General features: G+C 41.9%; 1 protein-coding gene across 6 annotated transcripts in view; it reads left to right on the top strand.

Annotated features, from left to right (window-relative positions):
• Window positions 1-20,065, top strand: part of GPM6B (glycoprotein M6B) — a gene marked incomplete at both ends in the record, with an annotated part of 109,654 nt that overhangs the window by 47,969 nt on the left and 41,620 nt on the right. Inside the window, one exon of one of the 6 annotated variants that reach the window (XM_082784584.1) lies at window positions 17,189-17,365. The exons of the other annotated variants lie outside the window; for them this stretch is intronic. Within the exon in view, the coding sequence (XP_082640710.1) occupies window positions 17,293-17,365 (73 nt within the window). Of the gene's footprint in view, window positions 1-17,188; window positions 17,366-20,065 lie in introns of those variants that run through there. 6 annotated transcript variants of the gene reach the window in all.

Below are 20,065 nucleotides of genomic sequence, written 5' to 3'. Positions count from 1 at the left end.
AACCCGGAGAAGTCTGCCCAGGACCACAGCCAGGTGGTTTTTGAAGATCTCCAAGGAGGGATATTCCACAACCTTTCTGGTCAATTTCTGACAGTGCTCAGTCACCCACACAGTAAAGCAGTGCTTCCTGATGTTCAGAGGGAACCTCCTGTGTTCCAGTTTGTGCCTACTGCCTCTTGCCCTGGTACTGGTCACCACTGAAAAGAGACTGGCTCCATCTTCATTACACCCTCCCTTCAGGTATTTATAGACATTGATGAAATCCCCCTCCAAGCCTTCTCTTTTTTTGGATTACAGTCCCATCTCTCTCAGCCTTTCATCATCTCATAGGAGAGGTGCTCCACTCCCTTAATCATCTTTGTGACCCCACATTGGACTCTTTGCAGTATATTCAAGTCTCAGTTGTACTGGGGGTCCCAGAACTGGACACAGTGCTCCAGGTATAGCCTCACTAACACTGAGTAGAGGGGAATGATCACCTCCTTTGACTTTCTGGCAATGCTTTGCCTAATGCAGCCCACAATACCATTAGCCTTCTCAGAGGCAAGTGAACACTGGTGGCTCATGTTCTACTTAGTGTCTACCAGGACTACCAGGTCCTTTTCTGTAGAGCTGCTTTCCAAATGGGTGGTCCCCTGCATGTACTGGTGGCTGGGATTGTTCCTTTCTAGGTGAAGGACCTTGCACTTGACTTTGTTGAACTTCACAAGGTACTTGTTGGCTCATTTCTCTAGACTGTCAAGGTCCCTCTGGATGGCAGCATGACCCTCTGATGTATTTGTCACTCTCCCTTGCTTTGTGTCAGCTGTGAATTTACTGAGTGTGCATGTTTACCCCATTGTCCAGATCATTAATGAAGATGCTAAACCACAGTGGGCCCAGTATTGATCTCTGGGGTACTCTGCTGGCCTCTAACTAGACTTTGCACCACTGACTACTAGTCCCTGGACCCATCTACTCAGCCAGTTTTGGATCCACCTTACTGTCTACCCATCCAGTAGGTACTTCAGCAGCTTGTCTGTGAGGATCTTACTGGGGCAGTGTCAAAGGCCGTACTGAAGTCCAGGAAGACAATATCCACTTTCCCCCCTCATCTCTGATGCTGGTCATTTCATTATAGAAGCTTATTGGGTTGGTCAAGCATGACTTCCTCTTGGTGCATCCATGCTGATGACTACCAATGATTTTCTTGTACTTAACATGACGGGAAAAGGTTTCCAGGATTAACTGTTCTGTCAGCTTCCCAGGGACTGAGGTAAGGCTGACCCAGCCTGTAGTTCCTCTGTCTTGCTCTTCTTGAATATAGGAGTGACATTTACCTTTCCTCAGTCTTGGGTACTTCTTCCATTTGGCATGCTTGACCAAAGATCATCGAGGATGGCCTCGCAGTGAATTACATCTGCCAGCTCATTCAGCATTCTTGGTCGATAGACTTACGAATATCCAATTTGGTTAAATATTCCCAGACCTGATCCTCTTCCAGATGACCTTTGAGGGTCCCTTCCATCCCAAACTGTTCCATGACTCTGTAAGTAGATTCAGTTGCACAGGGACTGCAGTGAAATTGCCTTTTGTCCTTTGTCTCAGGTGTAATGCCTATGTACTTGAATTTGTACAACTTGTACTTGCATCTCTTTCCTTGTGACATAGCCTGTTGTTAATAACAACAAAGGCTAGAGACATTCTAATTTGTGCATGTCTTCCTGTGCTACCATTATGCTTTTGACAATAACTTGTACTAGAGAAAAATGTATGAAAACTGTCTGGGTCATTGAATTATTCCAGTCATTCCTCTTCCAGTTTACTTCTGTTGTTTGGTTGCATATATTGTTCTAGCCAGAAATCCCACAAAAATAAATGTTGAGTATTAGAATATAAACAAATGTTATTTAGTTTTGCTGCTTTTAGAATTAATGGAATGCCCTCTTAATAATTAAGATTAAGCATATATTTTTTAAGAGGGTCTCTTGAAGAGGATTTTTACTTTATTGAAACTGTCAAAACATTTGTTGTGCAGCTTGTTTTTATTTATATTCTCTCTTTCCTCATTCCCCTTGAATTATCTTACTTAATTTGACTTATCTGTGCTGACAAAATGACACTATTTATTCCATTCTGGTTATCCAAAGTGTCACTCTGGGAGTGTGCACTTCAGTAAGCTTGCCAGGTACTATGAGATATAATTTCAAGAGTATTTCTTATCAAGAGCATGCATCAAATTCTTCTTCATGAGTGACTTCTGAAGGGCCAACATTTTTCTTTTTCTCTTGCTTGTCTGCAAAAGCCATTTTTACCTCTACTGTAGCAGTCAGGGTCTCACTACCATGATAAGCCGTTACCTGGTTTGGATTCAGTAACTGGACAGAACATCACCCAGCTAGAGTTCAGGTGTCTTCCTATGGACCTCAGCTGTTGCTGGGTGCTGGGCTAGGAAAGGACTGTATTGAAAAGAGCTTGTTATGGAGAGAGTTGGAGAAGAGAAAAGAAGGGCTCAAGCATTATACTGGTGCTGTGTTCTGGGGGAGAACTTCAGTCAATGAAATCTTGAACCAAGTTTGCAAATACCATTAGTTCTGAAGCACGAATGTTTCTTCTTTTATGAGTGCTGTTGTCAACACCAGGAACCTGACTAAATTGCAGATTTGGTAAATATTTGTTGCACTTAGTGGCAGTTTTCATGCAGTTCAGACCTGGATGGTGATGTTCAGTGCTTTATACATACGGTCATGTTATTTTGGGGCACGATGTTGCCCCCAAAGGGATGGAGATTTGATTCAGAGAGATCTTTCAATGGCAGACTGCTTTGCTAACTTTAACAATTGTGCATCCATTTATAGGAAGAACATTGCTGGTGATTAAATGCTTAACATCTAATTATTTTTGTAGGCATGCAAGAATAATGTACACCTGTATGTAGGTGACTCCCACTGCCATAGTTCAACCATTGCCTACTCTCCAGGTAGAGAGCAGGTTTTGGAAGAGAGGCTCTGAAAAAGTTTTTCCTGGCTAGTGTTTTCCACACCTGGGTCTGCAGTGTGCAGAAATCATTCTCTGGGATCTTAAAAAGCTTAGAGTGGAGGTTCTTTTTTTGTCATGCAGTGTGACTATGCACTCATGTCCCTGTCTAGTTGCCACCCTACAAGCACGTATCTTATCTTCTGCAGAGCCTCCCTACCTAGCTCAAAGTACCAAAGCCCAGATACCTAAAAATTGACCCACTTCTTTGTGTTGGCCAGGATGGACCAACTGCACCTATTAGCCACCTGCAGCTCTACATCTTGCAGTGTTTAATTTGTCATGTTATTGGCAGCAGGGCATGGAAGAAGAGGTGTGTGCAGTGGTGGGACAAGGGTAGATCCCACTGTATGCCTTGTGTAGCAGATCTGTTCTGCAGCAGAGCCGTGCAACCTGCAGACTTCTCGTAGCCTTAGCTCCTCCTCAGCTTTCCTTCACAGATAACATTTTGCTCCAGTGCAGGTTGGGTGCCTTCTGGCACTTACGTGGATTACGATTTTAGTAGGCAAAATGCATTCAGGAGTGTAGTTTGTCCCTTGATCTAACTCCTTTTCTTTAGTGTGTAGGGAGCTTTTTTCTCATGTCACACTTATTTAAAATTAAAATCTAGCATTTAAGATTGCCTGCAGCTATCCAGTTCTAGTGCTTATCTGAAGATACAAAATTGAAATATATGCTAAACTTGAGGTTTATAATGTATTAGTTAAATACAAAGATAATGTTTTCCAGTCTCGATTACAAACTTTTGAGTCCCATTCTTCAATGTCTCAGCAGGTCCCTAAATCTGCTATGCTACATGCAGAATGAAGCTACCAGCTACTCTGAAGCCAAAACTGCTCATTATAAAACCTCTGTAAGCTGGCTGCCAGCCTCAGAGTTCATTATGAGGGAGGTCATTCTTCCTTACAGGAATGAATGTAGCTTTTGAGTACATTTTTAAAGTTTCATTTAATCACAATGTGGATGAATTGTTTTAACCATGATCGCCTGATGGGAAACTTTCTTTCTTCTTCCTGGAAGAAAAAATACCGTGTTGATTCTTGCAGCAGCTTTTAGAACTACAGGATGTGATTTACTTTTTTGAAAGAGTTGAAGATTTTGGCACTAATGGAGGAAATTTTTCTCCCTTTCTCTGCTTTTTCTTTAATACTGAGTAGTCAGTTTTCTTTTCAAATCTATGAATGCACAGAATAAGGTCTTTAACAGGGCTCTTACTGAAGCATCCTCTCAAAGAGTTTTTGTTTTTGTTTTTGTTTTACAAATATTTTCAGCCTTTTCATTATAGCTCTGAGATTGCAAAATGATTTGATCACCATATCAGTTTTGTATTTGGCTAGAACATATAATATGAGGGAACATATATATGAGGGAAAGAGAGTATATGCTGGCTGTTTGTTTTTCTTGGTGGATCTTGGTGGATAGTCTTTAGACGCTTATGGGAGGGTTTGGAGACGAAGCAGCCAGGCTCTTTTTCAAGATGGGTGGTGTTAGGATGAGAATCCACTGTCTCAAGCTGGAACATGGGAATTTCTGATGAGATCCAAGGAAATCTTTTTTCCCCATGAGAGTGGTAAAACACTAGTATGGGTTGCTCAGGGAGATTATAGACATGCCATTCCTTGGAGATACTCAGATCTGAACTGGACATGGCCATGAGCAATCTGCTGTGGCCAGAGCACTGGACTAGAAGCCACCAGGGATCCCTTCTAACCAAAGTTATGCTATGAATCTGCAAAGTTACTTTTCTTTGTGTGTGCAATATCTTTGGTATTGTGCAAGTATGCTCTTCTACTATATGATCATACTTTTTGTATGATTGCTGGCAGCTGAACAGAAATGTGGAGAGGTGATTTTGTAGAGAGGTCAGAAGCATAGTGGTTTAGTAGTACTTCAAGTTGCCACAAATTCAGGAAATTATCCTGCAGCCATGAAGTGGGGTACATATGTGTACATTACTCATTGGCAACTGTCTGTGGATTGTAATGTTGTAAGTAGCTGTGAAGACTTCTGCTCAAGGTTGATTTTAATTACGTGCATGAAAATACATTGGTGAATGAAAATAGTGAGTTTAAAGTACTGTATAGCTTTAGTTTTCTCTAGCCCTTTGCCAGGACTGGTTTTGAAGAAACCTGTCTCATATCGCTAGTCCCTGAATACTGAGAAAAGCAAATAGTTGTGATTTCAAACACCTGTCTCCCAGAAAAACTCCAGGACTTTTTCCAAGTAAGTACTTGTATCAAAACATTTTTAAATGTTGAATTTTCACATGGCTTAAACTAAACACGCAAAGTAGTAGGGGTATCCAGTTCTAATCCGCTGTAAACTTTTTGATTTGCTTTTGCTGGAAAGGATATTTATTGCCTGTTGCCAGAGAGATTTAAGATGGGCAAAAAGACACCATATTGTAGATGCTCCCCAACCCAGAGATAAGAAGTGGAAAATTGCTTGGATTTAACTATTAAATATTTCAGCAGAAAAAAAAAAATGCCTTCCAGAAAAAAGTTGTGGTCTCTGTTTTAGATATTTCCTTTCTTGCTATTTCAAGTGGATTATTTTTTATTCATTAAATGTCTGTTTTCATGTCTTAATATAGACATGTTAGTGTTATTCTGTTGCAGGTGCACAGAAGTTCTGGGCCATTGATGTCAGAGGGGTTCTACACATTTAGGTGTGTGGTCCAGACTGGAAGGAAATGGGAAGAGTATTTGTTTTCCTGTGACATTCTGCTCATTGGTCTCCTTATGCATATTTTTTTGAAGTGGTGGATGACTTGAAGAAGATTATAGATCATAGAATAGTAGAGTGGCTTCAGCTGGAAGAGATCTTAAAGTTCATCTAGATCTCATGAAGCATTAGGCAATGTTCACTGGAAGACTAAGTGTCTTGTTTTGAGATATCTTTGGAGAATCAGACTTTTCTGGGAAGAATTCAGCCAACTAGTGTTGAGACATACCTTGTATACTCTGTAATGCTGAAGAAGCCATTTAAAACTGTCACACAGCTGGGCTGAGATGAAAGTTTTCTGTAGCTGTGACTCAAAAAGCAATACCTGGATTTTTTTCCTCCCTCACATCACCTCTAAACATGTGAAAGTGATTCACTTAATTTAAGTTGTCCCTGGAGTACCTGGGCTGCATATTCCAAGAAGTCTAATTACGGGTAAAATTCTTATTTCCCAATAAAAGGGAAAAAAATGCATAAGAAAATCATACTAACAGCATTAAAACTGCAAAGAAATGCTATTGAGAGTAAATGATATACTTTATTGCACAACATAAAATGAGTTGATAAAAAAAACCAATGGGCTTCAAGTATTTTTATTTTTTTTTTCTGAGGGGACATGGGAGAGGAGGATTATTTTTTCTAATCAATTCAACCATCCAGAAATGATGAAGATAAATTATTAATACAGATACAGTCTCTTTTTCAAGTAAACCAAGTGTAGGTTACTATCCTAGAGGAGAACTGTGGTTTGAAAAGCACATATGCTTTGTGATGGATAATGAAACATGAGCTTTAAGCGTAGCATACTCAATAGAGGAACACAGCTGATCCCTGCTTCCAGGAGTGATGAAAATTCAGTACTGTGTGAAAGAGATGGATTGAAAAGAGTTGCATGGAGAATGGTAGGTCTAGAAAAGCTGTGAGGGAGTGAACTTTTGCTTTGATCCAAGAGAAGGTTAAGCTGTTTTTAGGTCAATCCATAAGTGGGAGACTACTTCTGAGAGGACAGAGATTTGACTCATAAGGCAGTGGCATAACAGAATTTGATGTCTGGAAGTTGAACATAAAATGCATGCTACTAGTAAGTAATATTATTTATTATGCTGATGATTAATTTATAAAAGAACTAAAGCATTAATTTGGTAGGTCCTCCATCTGGTGAAATCTTTAAAGACATCAAATTAACTGTTTCTCCCTGGAAGAAGTGGTGTAGCTCTGTAGCAAAGGTAGAAGGCAGTGAAATGAGGCAGGACTCACTAGGTGAAGTCTTGTGGGCTATAATAATCTGGAAGCTTTGTGATCTGGAATAAGTCTGTCAGGAACTGGAGTGAGGCCATCGTTTTTTTTCAGATAGGCTGCTGAACAGCTGTCAGACAGTAGCTGCCAGTTAACATAAAGAATGTGTCCTACGTTGCCAAAATGTCTAAGTGGTTTTGGCAGTGGAAGGATATGTGGGCTTGCTTCGTAGTCTTTTCACCGCAGGAATGGATGATGTACATTATAATCTGTTCTAGCAGAGCATTTGTTTGGACATCAGAGGAAATGAAAGAAAATACAGAGCAAAAATCCAGGTCAATACCGTGCATAGAAGGAAGGGAAAGACTAGGATCTTGTAAGTTTTTACATGCAGTTAAGTTAAACTCTGGGGAACTTTTAGAAGAAGCTTACCAAATCGTGTAATATTTTCTGTTGACAGTTCTGACTTGTTTAAGTTGTATGTGTCACTGCTTGAGAGTAGCTTCTTCTGGACTCACCAAGGTGCTGCTGTAGGTTAGAGATGGGAAATTAGTGTGCTTTTATATACCCACTGTCCAGTAAGCCTTTCTACTGTGCCAGTTTAGCACTAATGCTATTTCACAGATGTCAGACCTGAATATCATCGTCCTTTGCACCCAAACAAGTGCTGGCCTTGTGCTGACTCTCTTGTCCCCTTTTCCAGCCTTCTGAGGGTTCTACTTCTCTAATGACAGGTGAATATGGTTTGGGATGCAAAATGCATGACCATGTAAATATTGAAAGGGTAACTGAAATCTCTCATGCTCTAAATCTTTTCTCTTTGTTTTCTTCACTACTCTACAGTATTATTTAAGCATATGTTCTGTAGGTTTTGAGAGCACTGGGCTCTATGTGGTATATATTTGCTTCATCTAAATAGTCAATAAGAATGCTATCTTCTAATTTGTATTCAGTCTCGCTCCCCTACCTAACTTGTGACACCCTGACCACCCTGACCAGGTGTTGGGATGGTTCAATGATTTGTCTCCAGCCTATTGGTGCAGACTGAGTTCTCCAGTTGCCAAATCTTCCTCCAAAGCCTTCCACGTGATTATCAGCTAGCCAGGTTCAGTGATTCTTCATTACCAGCCCAGTCATCACTCCTTGCAACTGTCTTTTAAGAAAGGGATAGAAAGATGGCAAAGATGTCAAACTTTCAAATTCTGTTTCCAGAGATCTTTTTACTGTCTGTAGATATAAAAATAAATATTTATAAGAAATCCTAGATAGTACTTAGACCACTGACTGCTGCCTTGTTCCTGCTTGAAGATACCTCACCTGGAGAGAGACTTGAGGAAAATACATGGTTAGCAGAAATAATCAGCATACAGAGGCAGTAATTCCCAACTTCAGAAGCTAATATTGAAAAATTATATAAAGATTTACTTAGTAGTCACTATGTTAATGAATAGATTATTAGGAATTGAGAAAGGTTGACTATACTACATAAGAATAGCATTATTCACATATTCACATATAAATATTCACATATTTATTTACAATGTAACTTTTCTCCGAACACTGAGAATCTGCTGCAAGTCAGTCTTAAAAAAGAATCTATTGCAATGAAGCACAGCAATGCATTTCGAATTAATTTTCTCTCAAAATAATTGGTAGACATATGTAATTTATGACTACTTATATCTGTAAGAGACTGGAATCTCTAACAAAACAATTCAGTACAGTTGACAGGGTTGACTTGAGAGGGTTTCAATGCACTTTCAAGTAAATTTATTTGCTGAGCTAAAAACAAGCATATGCAAACATTGCAGGGTTCAAGGGGAAAACAGTGAACCAGCTAGCATCTAAGGGAAGTATCTTACTGCCCATCTGCTTCCACAGAAAAGCACCTCTAGCCATCACTGTATTTTAAAGAGCTGCTGTTGTTGGGAGCCTTTTTGTTTTGCAACTGATGTTTAACCAAGAGGTACTAAGAAAGGTTTGTTAATAGTAATTCAGGAGTAGTTCAGTACCATCAAAGAAGAGTAATCAAATTAGATCCTATCCCTCAAGTTCCATTGTTGCTGTTGTTACTGCTAAAATTTCACTTCTTTCTGTAAAGTACCTGCTCTGCTTTGCTGAAAACTCCCCTACATTTCACATGGAAGGCCTGCTCTGCTAACTCTAAGCTGTGCCTGTAGGTCAGATATTTTCCTTTATAAACTGGTATATTGCAACCCATCTGGCCTTACAAAATTCTCCATGAGTTTGCTATACTTTTCTGCGAATGGGGCTGTTTTCCAAAGTTCTGCATGGTAATATGTGGAAGGAGGAGAGCACAACTTCAAGTCCTCCTTTGCAGGTATGTTGATGAGAAACCCCCAGTGAGGTGCTCAAGTATTCTGGTTACTTCTGAGCAGTGTCTTAAGCTGGGGCTCTGTATGTGCCTTATGCTGCTTACTGCTACTATGTGAGAAGGTGAAGTAGTGAGACAAAATCTGGGCAAAATCTGACCATCTTTAATGAAAAAAAATACTTTCCATACTGACTTTGCTGAGGCTTTAGCTTGTATTAATCCTTTTTCTCTTTATTCATTTAAAAACAAGTTTGCTCAAAAGCAATTCACCCAAGTACACTGTGGTACATAGCAACACGAGGCACATCTGTGTATGAGATGATCACTTCCTTGGTGATGTGCTATCCTTGGGTTTGGTGACTGGCTCTGAGATCAGCAGCGTGTCTGAATCGCTGGCATTGTAACACATGGCTGGTCTGTGATGGTGCTTTTGGTGAATGTCTTAGATATTGCATCCCCCATACCAGGGGGGTCCCATTTTCCACTGGTAGCAAGACAACTTGCTCACCAGAGATAGTGAGAAGAAACCTACTGGGAAATTTGGGTATATGTATGTTGCTACACCTGCATTTGCAAGAAACAGAAATTTATCCTATAACAGGCAAAGAAATTAACTTTTCTTCGTCTGATGAGAGAACTGAAAAACAGAGGTTTCTACAGCACAATGATCTTCCTGCCGTGGGACAGGTTTTTGTATCAGATACTTTGAACAGGCTGAAATTATGTGTAATTAATGACTGCATAAGCTGGCCTTGTGCTAGAAGGCCATATGTTCACTTATGTAGACATGGTGAAGGCAGGCAAACAGCATCTGCAGTGCTTCTGGATCTGTCTCAGGCCTGCTTACTCACTGCAGAGCACTGGATGAGGAAGGCAGCCCTGGTGCCAGCCACCTGAAGTAGCGCTGATGTTCTCTGATGATTCATGAATCGATACAACAATATGTGAATATTCATGGCCCATTGCTGCCAGCAGCATTTTGGCCCTATGAGTCCTCAACCCGTCTGCTGATCAGAAGCACCTCATCTGTAGATGGTCTGCATCCTCGTGTAAAGGCTTGAGCATGCAGACCAGCCTGTGTATGTGGCATTGGCATGGCAGGTAATGTATAAGAACGAACTTATCCTTATAGAAACAAGGGATCCACTCATCCTAAAGATGAATGCCAGCACATACATGTACCTCTGTCTGAGAAGGGATAGAGGGGTATGCTTTATATATCTTCTATATTCCACTTGTGTATTCCACATGCACCCCACAAATGAGCTTTTCTGATCAATTGCAAAAAAAAATTGGAGAGGTTTTGGTTGAGATTTTAGTATTGCTATGAGTTTTGTCCTTAATTTGGTTATGTGCTGAAGCACATTTGTTAAACTTTCTGGTGTACTTTGGGTTCTTTCAATATCTTGAATTCCACTTGAATGCCTTCGAAAGGATTTGCACAACGTATGCCTTTTCTGGGAGTACAGGCAATAGCCACAGTCTGAAACAAGTGTGTGGTGTTCTGGACTTGACATCCACGTTGTTATCCCGCAAGTTGGTACGCTCTGTGCTGTTACGCAAGGTTATCTTGTGTCAGAATAATAAAAACTGAATGCACTAAAAGGCTGATAAGCCTGCCATGAAGGATCACATTGTTCATGTTCTTCTGACTTAACATAACACCTGTTGTTTCACTGGCTGGTGCTGGTAGGGTTGTATGCCTAGTAGTGAAAAATGTAACAAATAAATAAAATAAAAAGGCATCTTTAAAGCAGTTCAGATCCTAGCCTTAGCAGTTTGAATTTAATAGTGTCTCTGAGCCACTCTTACACAAAAGGACTGAGAAAGCAAAGCTGTTTTGAATTTCTGCATATTAAAAAAGGACAAAGCCACTTTTCACTGATACTGCTTATAGCCTTGAAGGACCAAACATGAAAACAAGTGCTCCTTCTGTTGGCAGGTGGGAAGTTTGATCCCTTAAAATGTAGAATAAAAATAATGAAGTACGCAGGCATGGGGATTCAGAGGGTCGCCTGCAAGGAGGGGGAAGAGACGAGGTCCCCGCAGCTGCTGGCAGCGCTCCTGCACAAGCCATCAGCCTGCTCCCAATGGCCTGGCGTGCATGGGGGGAGAGGGGAAGTTCAGCCCTGGTGCTGTAGCTCGGCACAATGATCCCCTTTCTGGGTGCCGGGGTCACAGCTGCTGTCTGGGGATTAGGCACAGAAGCGCTCTTCTTTTCGGGAGAGCAAGGTTTCCTGGAGGATTAAGTAGGGGCTGGAAGCAGGGGGAGCTATCTGGGAGGGAGACAAAGGAAGGCAGCCAGCAGCACGGGCAGGCCACGGCCCTCGGGGGAGGAAGGCTGTCAACAAGAAAACAACTGCTAGTAGTTGCTGCTTTGGTGGGAGAGAGTCCAGTTTGGGGTCCTGAGGTGGTCTCATCGAGGGGAGAAGCCCACCATGGGTTGTGCACAGCTGCTGGCTTACAGGACTTGTAGTGTCATGTGGGAGGGGCCGCTTCCCCAAAGTCGCTTCTTTGCTCACCACTTCATGTTCATTTTAGTCACTAATTTATAATTCAGAAATAGTGATCAGTGTGGTAACCGGATTCCCCATGTCAAGGTACTTTTGCACACACCATCTGCTCTGCTTTTTGTATTCTCCTTGGGGTTAGAGTGCTGTCAACATGTCTTCTGCATCTGATGCATCTTCTGCATCTGGTGCAGCTCCCTTCCCTCTTCCCTTCCCTCTTCCCTTCCCTCTTCCCTTCCCTCTTCCCTTCCCTCTTCCCTTCCCTCTTCCCTTCCCTCTTCCCTTCCCTCTTCCCTTCCCTCTTCCCTTCCCTCTTCCCTTCCCTCTTCCCTTCCCTCTTCCCTTCCCTCTTCCCTTCCCTCTTCCCTTCCCTCTTCCCTTCCCTCTTCCCTTCCCTCTTCCCTTCCCTCTTCCCTTCCCTCTTCCCTTCCCTCTTCCCTTCCCTCTTCCCTTCCCTCTTCCCTTCCCTCTTCCCTTCCCTCTTCCCTTCCCTCTTCCCTTCCCTCTTCCCTTCCCTCTTCCCTTCCCTCTTCCCTTCCCTCTTCCCTTCCCTCTTCCCTTCCCTCTTCCCTTCCCTCTTCCCTTCCCTCTTCCCTTCCCTCTTCCCTTCCCTCTTCCCTTCCCTCTTCCCTTCCCTCTTCCCTTCCCTCTTCCCTTCCCTCTTCCCTTCCCTCTTCCCTTCCCTCTTCCCTTCCCTCTTCCCTTCCCTCTTCCCTTCCCTCTTCCCTCCTGCTATTTCACCTCTTGGATGCACACATTCCCTGGAAAGTATCAAGAATAATCCTTCTACCCACGTATAATGTGCCAGCACCCCTATTTTGTGTGGGCAGATCTTCTATATTTGAAGCCAGGGCCATCTGCTTAGTTTCAAAAAAAATAAAAATAAAAAAATAATAAAAAAATCCCCATAAGGCTTCTTGCAGTTTTCTACAAGGGCAGTGGCCACAGTTCTTCTGTATAACTTTAAAAGGAAAATCCAAGTCATCCTATAGTAATAATATTTGAAGCTTATCTCCTATTTATCACTTATCTCAGAAGCTGAGACTCATTTCACTTACTGGATCAAATTTCCCACAGTTGCCATATGCTGGTTACTTCTTTTTAGTGGCTTCACAATCCACTAACGCTTTTTATAATCTGAAACAAATGGGCACTGCGCATAATGTAGCACAGGGGAGGTGGAGGCAGAGGAGGCTGACAATGAGTGCATTCAAATTATGTGAAAATGTAAGTGGGGAAAATATGACTGTGTCAGTAGAACTTGTCGGGGGGTGGGGAGGGGTTAAGGAATATCATGTAATAGCAAATCATTGGTATTTTGAAGGCAAAAGAATGAAACTTCTTAAAAGAAGCAGGATTCCAGAAAGACTCTAATGAGTAAGTATTTGGTAATTACCAGTGTTTAAATGTAATGTCATAGTCTCTAGCTGTCATCCCTGCTGCATGGGTATTTCCTAAGCGCAGGATGACTCTTAACCATCTCACCCATCTCACTTTTAAACCATATTTCCAGTTTCCTCTGGATCTGTTAAATCGTTAAATCCTCTCTAAAAAAAAAAAAAAAAGAGCATTATAGAATAAACTGATAAGATAAAATATGCTGCTGTTCTAGCTGAAAGTGGTTCATGTTTCTGAGAATATAAGCATAAATATATAGTAAGCAATACAAAATCTATTGTTAAAAGAAAATTGACAAAAGCTTAGTAAAGGTGTAAGGTAGAAACACAACCTGTGTTGCTCACTTGAGTCCCTGGTCTATAATTTTCTTAGAACAAAATGCCAAAGAGTACTCCCTTGCCAAGGAGGAACCGAAGCAACTTCAGTATTGTTTTGAATTACCAGTTCTTACTGTGAAGAGTACTGTTCCCTGTCTGCATCTGGAGAATGGAATAGGGATCTAACTAGAATGAAAAGCTTAGGAAACTTTCATAAAGCTTTAAGATTAATACATGAAAGAAAGAAATGGCTTATCTAAAAATCCAGAGAAGCGTTACTGAAATGTTCCTTGGGCATAACCTAATGTGGCTTTCCTGTTTCTGAAAGGTGCAGCACACACAAATGGTAGCCTACTTTTTTTGTTCAGATAATTTGGTGTGTTTGAAGATACTTGTTGGATCTAATTCACCTCTGTAACCTAGAGAGTTCGTCTAGAAATATAGGCACATACTGCGAAAGATAAAGTGGGTTCAGTGCTTGTAAAAGAAAATTTTCTGTACTAGTTTATGCATTCGAAAGGATAATACACCTGTTCAACATTTGTGGAGTGTCTCAACAAACACAAAAAAGGCAGTCTGTTTAGTTTATGTACTTCATTTTGCAAGACGGTGCTTTAGTGGTAGGTTTCCAAGCACAAACATGCTTTCTCTTCTATTCTCACATTCACATCAACAATTCTGTATAGCAACAAAAGGTTAAAATTCAGGCTGAAATGTGGTGCAAAGAAGAGATGGAGGCAGAAATTCCTTCTATAACACCTACTGTAGAGAGAGAGAACTTCTTCCCCCACGTCTCTAAATTTAAGGTATACACCTGCGCCAAGAGGCAAAGGCTTTTCAGAAAAGAAAATGACAAGTTGGGTAGTAGAAATTACAAATGTTTTAAGATGGAAATAGCTGCTTTTATGTCTTTTCTCTGTGTAGCAGTTCTGACTATCTGCTCAGCTTTCGGTGTGCAATTTACTTTTTTTCTGTAGGATTGCAGGGGGCTTATTTGCAGAGGATATTTATAGCGGTGCTTCAGCTCATAGAGGTGAAGAGTAGGGACCCTATATGTATTGGTAATAGGTATTTTGTGTCCCGAGGAAAAATCTTGAATAGCCACCATTTTGGAGCAGCGTGTCTAACACTTCAGTAGGTGATTCAAAACTGTGGGAGAATTACATATGACTTCAGTTCTGTAGGGCATCTTACTTGTTTGATTGCTCTATCTTGGATTAATGTGTTGTTTGTTTGTTTGTTTTTGTGTGTGTGTGTTTGTTTTGTAGGAAGTCCCAAACCCTTTTTCTTTGAAACATTTAGCAGACATGAAATTTTGTCAGCATCCATCGTGATGTGACATTACAAATATATTGTAGGTAGGAAATAAAGAGGAGTATGGCTTTTGGAGAGAGGAGGATTTCTGTGCTCTTAAGCATGCAGGCACTCGAGTCTTTCTGGAGTTGATACACTTCAGAGCTACATATCTGTGAGGAAGCCTCCCTGTAGTTGGGCACAGGATATTCCTCTCCTCCCCAGTGTGGGATCAGCCCCTGCAGTACGCCTGGGACCTGTGAAACTGCCTAGGAACTTGGCTTGAGCTCTGCCCAGCCCTGTGTAGGATGAAATGTGAGGAAGCACTTCCTTCTCTTCCTCACCCTGCTCCATGCCAACTTGCATCGTTATCCCTGCAGTCCTTCAGACACCTGTAAGCCTGTGCCACAGCATCTAAAATTCACGTCAGTAGTGAGCACAACTAAGCCAGAAGAGATAGAGTTATCGTCAGCACTATGGTACGCAGCCAGCAGCATAGGGCTTGCCTTGGTCTTGATGTGATTGGTGGGTGTACTTGGTGTTCCCAGCTCTTCAGCCTTGATTTTAAGGGGGTCTGCTATTCTATGGGGGTCTGGTCCTCTATCCCGGGACAGCCGTGAGAGCCCAGGGTGCTGTAACATATGGGTATGTGTCTGACTGAGAGCTGGGGAATCTTACATTTAGAGCAGAAATTTCAGACTCACAAACTTCTACCATAGCCTGAAGATCATCTCTGCCTTAACTTGATACCTTCAGCCAGATTCCCCCCATGAGGGAAGTGTTTAGAAAGCAGTAAAATTAGTAACAATCCAGGAAGACAATTTTGCTAGGCTGAGTTAAAAGGACAGGAAGGGAAACGTGAGGGACTCATCCCACTTTGTAGCAAATCAATCTCTTTTTGAGTGCCAGTAGTTTGGGGGGTTGTTTTTGTGAGATTAATATAGAAGAACAGAAACTATTTCTGCCTGGAGGAGCAGGCATAGCATGTCCTGAACATTTTCTGTGGCTTTCTCTTCTCACTGCAAGCTGAAGCGTGAAACATATTCTGAGATACTTGTATGTTGTTCGCTTGCACAGAAGAAAATAGCAGTAGGTGGGATACTGGAAAAGTTAATAACACTTACTCAATGTCGAGGTGATAAGATAGTTTTGTTTCTGCAAGATAGTGACTCATGATGTCAAAATGAATGCAATAAGTGTGGTTTTTATTTTAGCTTAGATATCGTACCTGTTGAGGTCTGAGAAAAAACAAGTGAACCTTTGGTAGGAGTAGTGTCAAGGTTCAATACCCTGCAGTGATCTGACCTGTAAAAACATGTCACATCACAAGAGAATACAGAGCGCCCTTTCTGGGGCTTTCTGAAAGGAAGAGTGGTGCCATTGTTTGTGGGGTGCTGTCTGGTGCCAGCGTGCCACGGCGGATGGCGGGATGTGCAGTATATTTATTATTTGTCTGAATCTATTGAATATGAAAAATAACTAGAATTTGAGAATGTGTACTTGATGGGCAAAGTATTGTGATCGAGCATCCTTGGGGCATTTGCAACATAATATGTGCTGTTTTACCCTGCTCTGTCTCCTTTTACTTCCTTCCTTCTCTTCACCCCAGCTGTCCTGATGAGAAGTTCCACAAGTGAGATTTAATATCTTATTATCATTGGAGGTTTTTTTTCTTAGTCTTCTCTTTTCTGGATCTAAATTCAGTTATGTGACTATTTTACCTAAGGTTTCAGTTGATACACCCTCTCCCCAAGAAGCCTAAAATCTCATTTCTGAGTTCACTGGACCTTTTCAGTGGACACTTCTTTTGCTGCCTTTTTGTGACTTGTAAGAATTGTCATGGTGCAAATACCTCCATTTGTAAATGGAGCTGAAAATTTTTTTATTTAACTCTGTGCCAGGCTGTCATGGCAGTCAATTGAACGCTTCCAGAGGACCCATCTCAAAAAGAGTTCTTGCAAAGTAAAGCTCTGCTCATCCTTTTATGAGAGAGAAAACCCATTTCCACTTTGGTCTTTAATTCCTCTGTCTCCTGCAAAGGTTGCTTTATTACTCTATTAATAGCTAAAAAAAGGCCTCGGAAATCCATCAGAAATCCTTTCTCTTTTTGTTTTGCATAAGGCCTTTCTGTGGTGGCATGAGGAGGTCTTGTCCACTTTTTTTATACCAAGTTATGAATTTTCTTAAAGCTTGGAAAAACGTGTGTCCAGCATTTAGAGATAATTCAGAGGTGGTAGTAGAGAAACGCTGCCAAATAATGTGCAGTATTCTTCAATCAGATTTCTTTAACCCCTTAGATCAGAAAATCATCATCAACACACTTGTGCCCCCGAGTGCAGCGACAATATTGTTGAAGTGAATGTGTGTCTATGAGAGATGATGAAAAAGCTTACCAAAGGGAAAAGCACCAGGAACTCTTTGTTTATGGCGGAAATAAACTGAAACACCCCTCCTACACTAGGTGATGCAAAAGCCACTGGGCTGGCACCCAACGGGAGGAAGCATGGCACTGCAGGGACCACTTGGCACACGAACAGGTACAAATAGATGCTTGAGAGAGATCTGCTCGTGTGCAGACTGTTGAGTATCTTGAGCCTTACCATGAAGGGAAGCAAGGAGTGGAGATGGATCCTAATCCTCAGGAAAACCTCCTGAGGAACAGGAGAGTCTGAACAAAGAAGGCATTTCTTCTGTGAGATGCTTTCTAAAGGCTGCATCCCAGGCTTCACAGGCTTTTTTTCTGAACAGTTTTTAGATCTACCTCACTTGCAAGATGCCTGGGATCTCATTGGCATTCTGATTTTCTGCTCTATTCTCATGCTGTTAAGGAGCGTGATTTTTGTTCTTAGCTGTGCCGCATATAGAAGATTACATAAATACCTTGGAAATCTTTTTTTTTTTTTTTTTTTTTTAATGACCATGTAATCTGTAATCTTAAATCTTCCTCCTGGAGAAAATTCTGTTTTACATAGGAGAGGAGGGAGGCAGCCATGCTTCTTCATTACCAAGAAAGCCACCAACCGGCTGCCTAATTGCCCTGCTGTGCTAATGAGCCATCCCAGCCAGACACACAGAGCTGAGGTGGATCTGTTCCCCTGGTAGTTGTCTCCCAAGGATGTTTTGATATAGAAGTGCTTTGCCCTGTGCTGAATTAGAGTCATTTCCATCTCCTTCCCCCCTGCCCTGCTTCTCCTGGTAGATAGGTTTTCAATTTCTAATTTGAAGCTGTTTCATAAAGGGGTTTGTGTCTGAGATTTAGGTCTGCTCTTCATAACCCTCAAGTTAAGCCAAAGGGTAACCCCAGGAGAGGGGTGGCTTTTTTTTTCTCCCTGCAGTATAGCAGTTTAATTTGTCGTAGAAAACTGGTATTTTCAGCATCATGCCTGTGGTACAAGGGAAATTGAGCTGTGGGTACAGGAGCCCACGTGGCTTTATACTGGGCTGTGTGAATGTCTTTTAGCTTGGAAATCCTCCATGGTGGGGTCTGCCCCAATGCTTGGGGCACCTCCAGTGTGTACTTTGGTGAAAGCACAGCATGGAGCTGATGTTGCTCTTTGCTACGTTGAAAGAGTGGCCTTCTTTTATTGTTGTTGGGTTTTTTTTGTTTGTTTGTTTGTTTTCTGAAATGTATCAAATAATATAATTTGCTAAAAAGATTTTATCGGCTGCACTTTCTTCTTTTCAGAAAGAGTGAAAATTTGTTAAATATGCTTGCAAACTGGGAGAGAGGGAGGGATTAAAACTTCAAACAGCGCTGCTAAAAACAGCCCGGGCTGCTTTTGTTTAGACTTTCAAAACGCAGCAGCTTAATGCCTCCATTGTACGGCGGGGGAAATATGCTAATTCGAAGCACATTTCCCATCAGAAGCCCTTTCAGCCGTGTCATCGCCGAGATATGAAGGATGATAAAAGCGGGGGGCAAGGGGAGGCCCCGCATTACGGGCATGCGGCCGTGCCCCATTGTACACGGGGCTGAATGGGGCTGACGAGCCCGGTCACCCGTGAAGCCCCCTGGCCCGGGGGCCGGGTGGGTTCCCATGGGCGCCCGCTAACCCCTGCCCTGCTGGGACCCCCCCGCTGGGGCAGCCTCACCTCCTCAGCCCAGCCTGTCTGCATGAAGAGAAAAGCGAGCATCGGTGTTTGGTGTGTATTAAAAATCTATAAGCGCTGCTCTTTTTAAACACTTTGTGGTATATATATATCTAAAAGCTTAGCTTTTCCTTTTTCTTCCTCCCTAGAGTCATTAAGAGAGCTTTCAATTGTGGGTTTGGGCTCAGGTGTCTGACCCTCTTGGTTTGGCGCTGGGGAGATGCTCAGCTTACCCAAGAAGACTAAATTAGTTTTTCTAACAGGAGCTGCTGTTATTTTAATGTAGAGAATTTGGGATTAAACAATCTCGAGGTTCTGGTAATGTTGCTATGATATTTGCTTGGAAACGGTTTGAAATGGCAATGAGATTTTTAGCTCTAGCTGTTTGTTTGGCTCTATAAACCTGCCGTATACTAATGGTGAATTAAACCAAGAAAATGGGCTTTTGATTGCATTTGCAATCTGGTGATGTTCCATCTGTAATAGAAATACATGCTACGATCAAAGAAACAATTAGTTTAAATACTGCTGAGGACCATGGCTGAAATTATTTCCTTAGAAATACTTTTAAAGTGGAGGTTGGTCTTCAGTTTCTTAGCTATATTGCTAAACTTATGAACAGGCAGATGGGACTGGTTGGTTTTGGTTAGGCTTAAGAAGCTGAGATCTTCTGCAGCCTGTGGGAAAGACTGTGAACTGCAGTGAGGGGGAGACCTCTGTCCCTGTTGAGAAACCTGCCTTCGGTCACCTTCAGGACAGTGGGCACACACTTGCCAGAGTACATTTTCTGATACAGAAACACAGTTTCTCCTACAGACCAAAGAGAACATCTTAGCCAGAGGCCTGTCTGTTGTTTCTGCCTTGTGCTTTTCTCCTTTTTTTTTCAAGTATTTTTTTTTCTGTATAGCCATCCCTTTTCCTTTTGGCAGGTCCCTTAGCTCCATCCTTTTCCTCTCCAAATGGCACAGAGCAGTGGAGCAGATGATGGCACTTTGGGAGTCAGGAGTGGTGATGAGAGATGTATGATGTGTCTATAGTACTACTGAGAGCAAAAATACTCAAGTGCTGCTTTGTATTGCTAATGCAAGGGTCTCCAGAGAAGACACATGATGATGATGCTTAGTGTTTACACTTGGGAAGCTCTGAGT

Source organism: Aythya marila (assembly GCF_965140915.1).
Source record: "Aythya marila genome assembly, chromosome: 1".
Lineage (NCBI taxonomy): Eukaryota > Metazoa > Chordata > Aves > Anseriformes > Anatidae > Aythya > Aythya marila.
The sequence above is the reverse complement of the archived record's forward strand: the minus strand, read 5'-3'. Positions and strand labels throughout refer to the sequence as shown.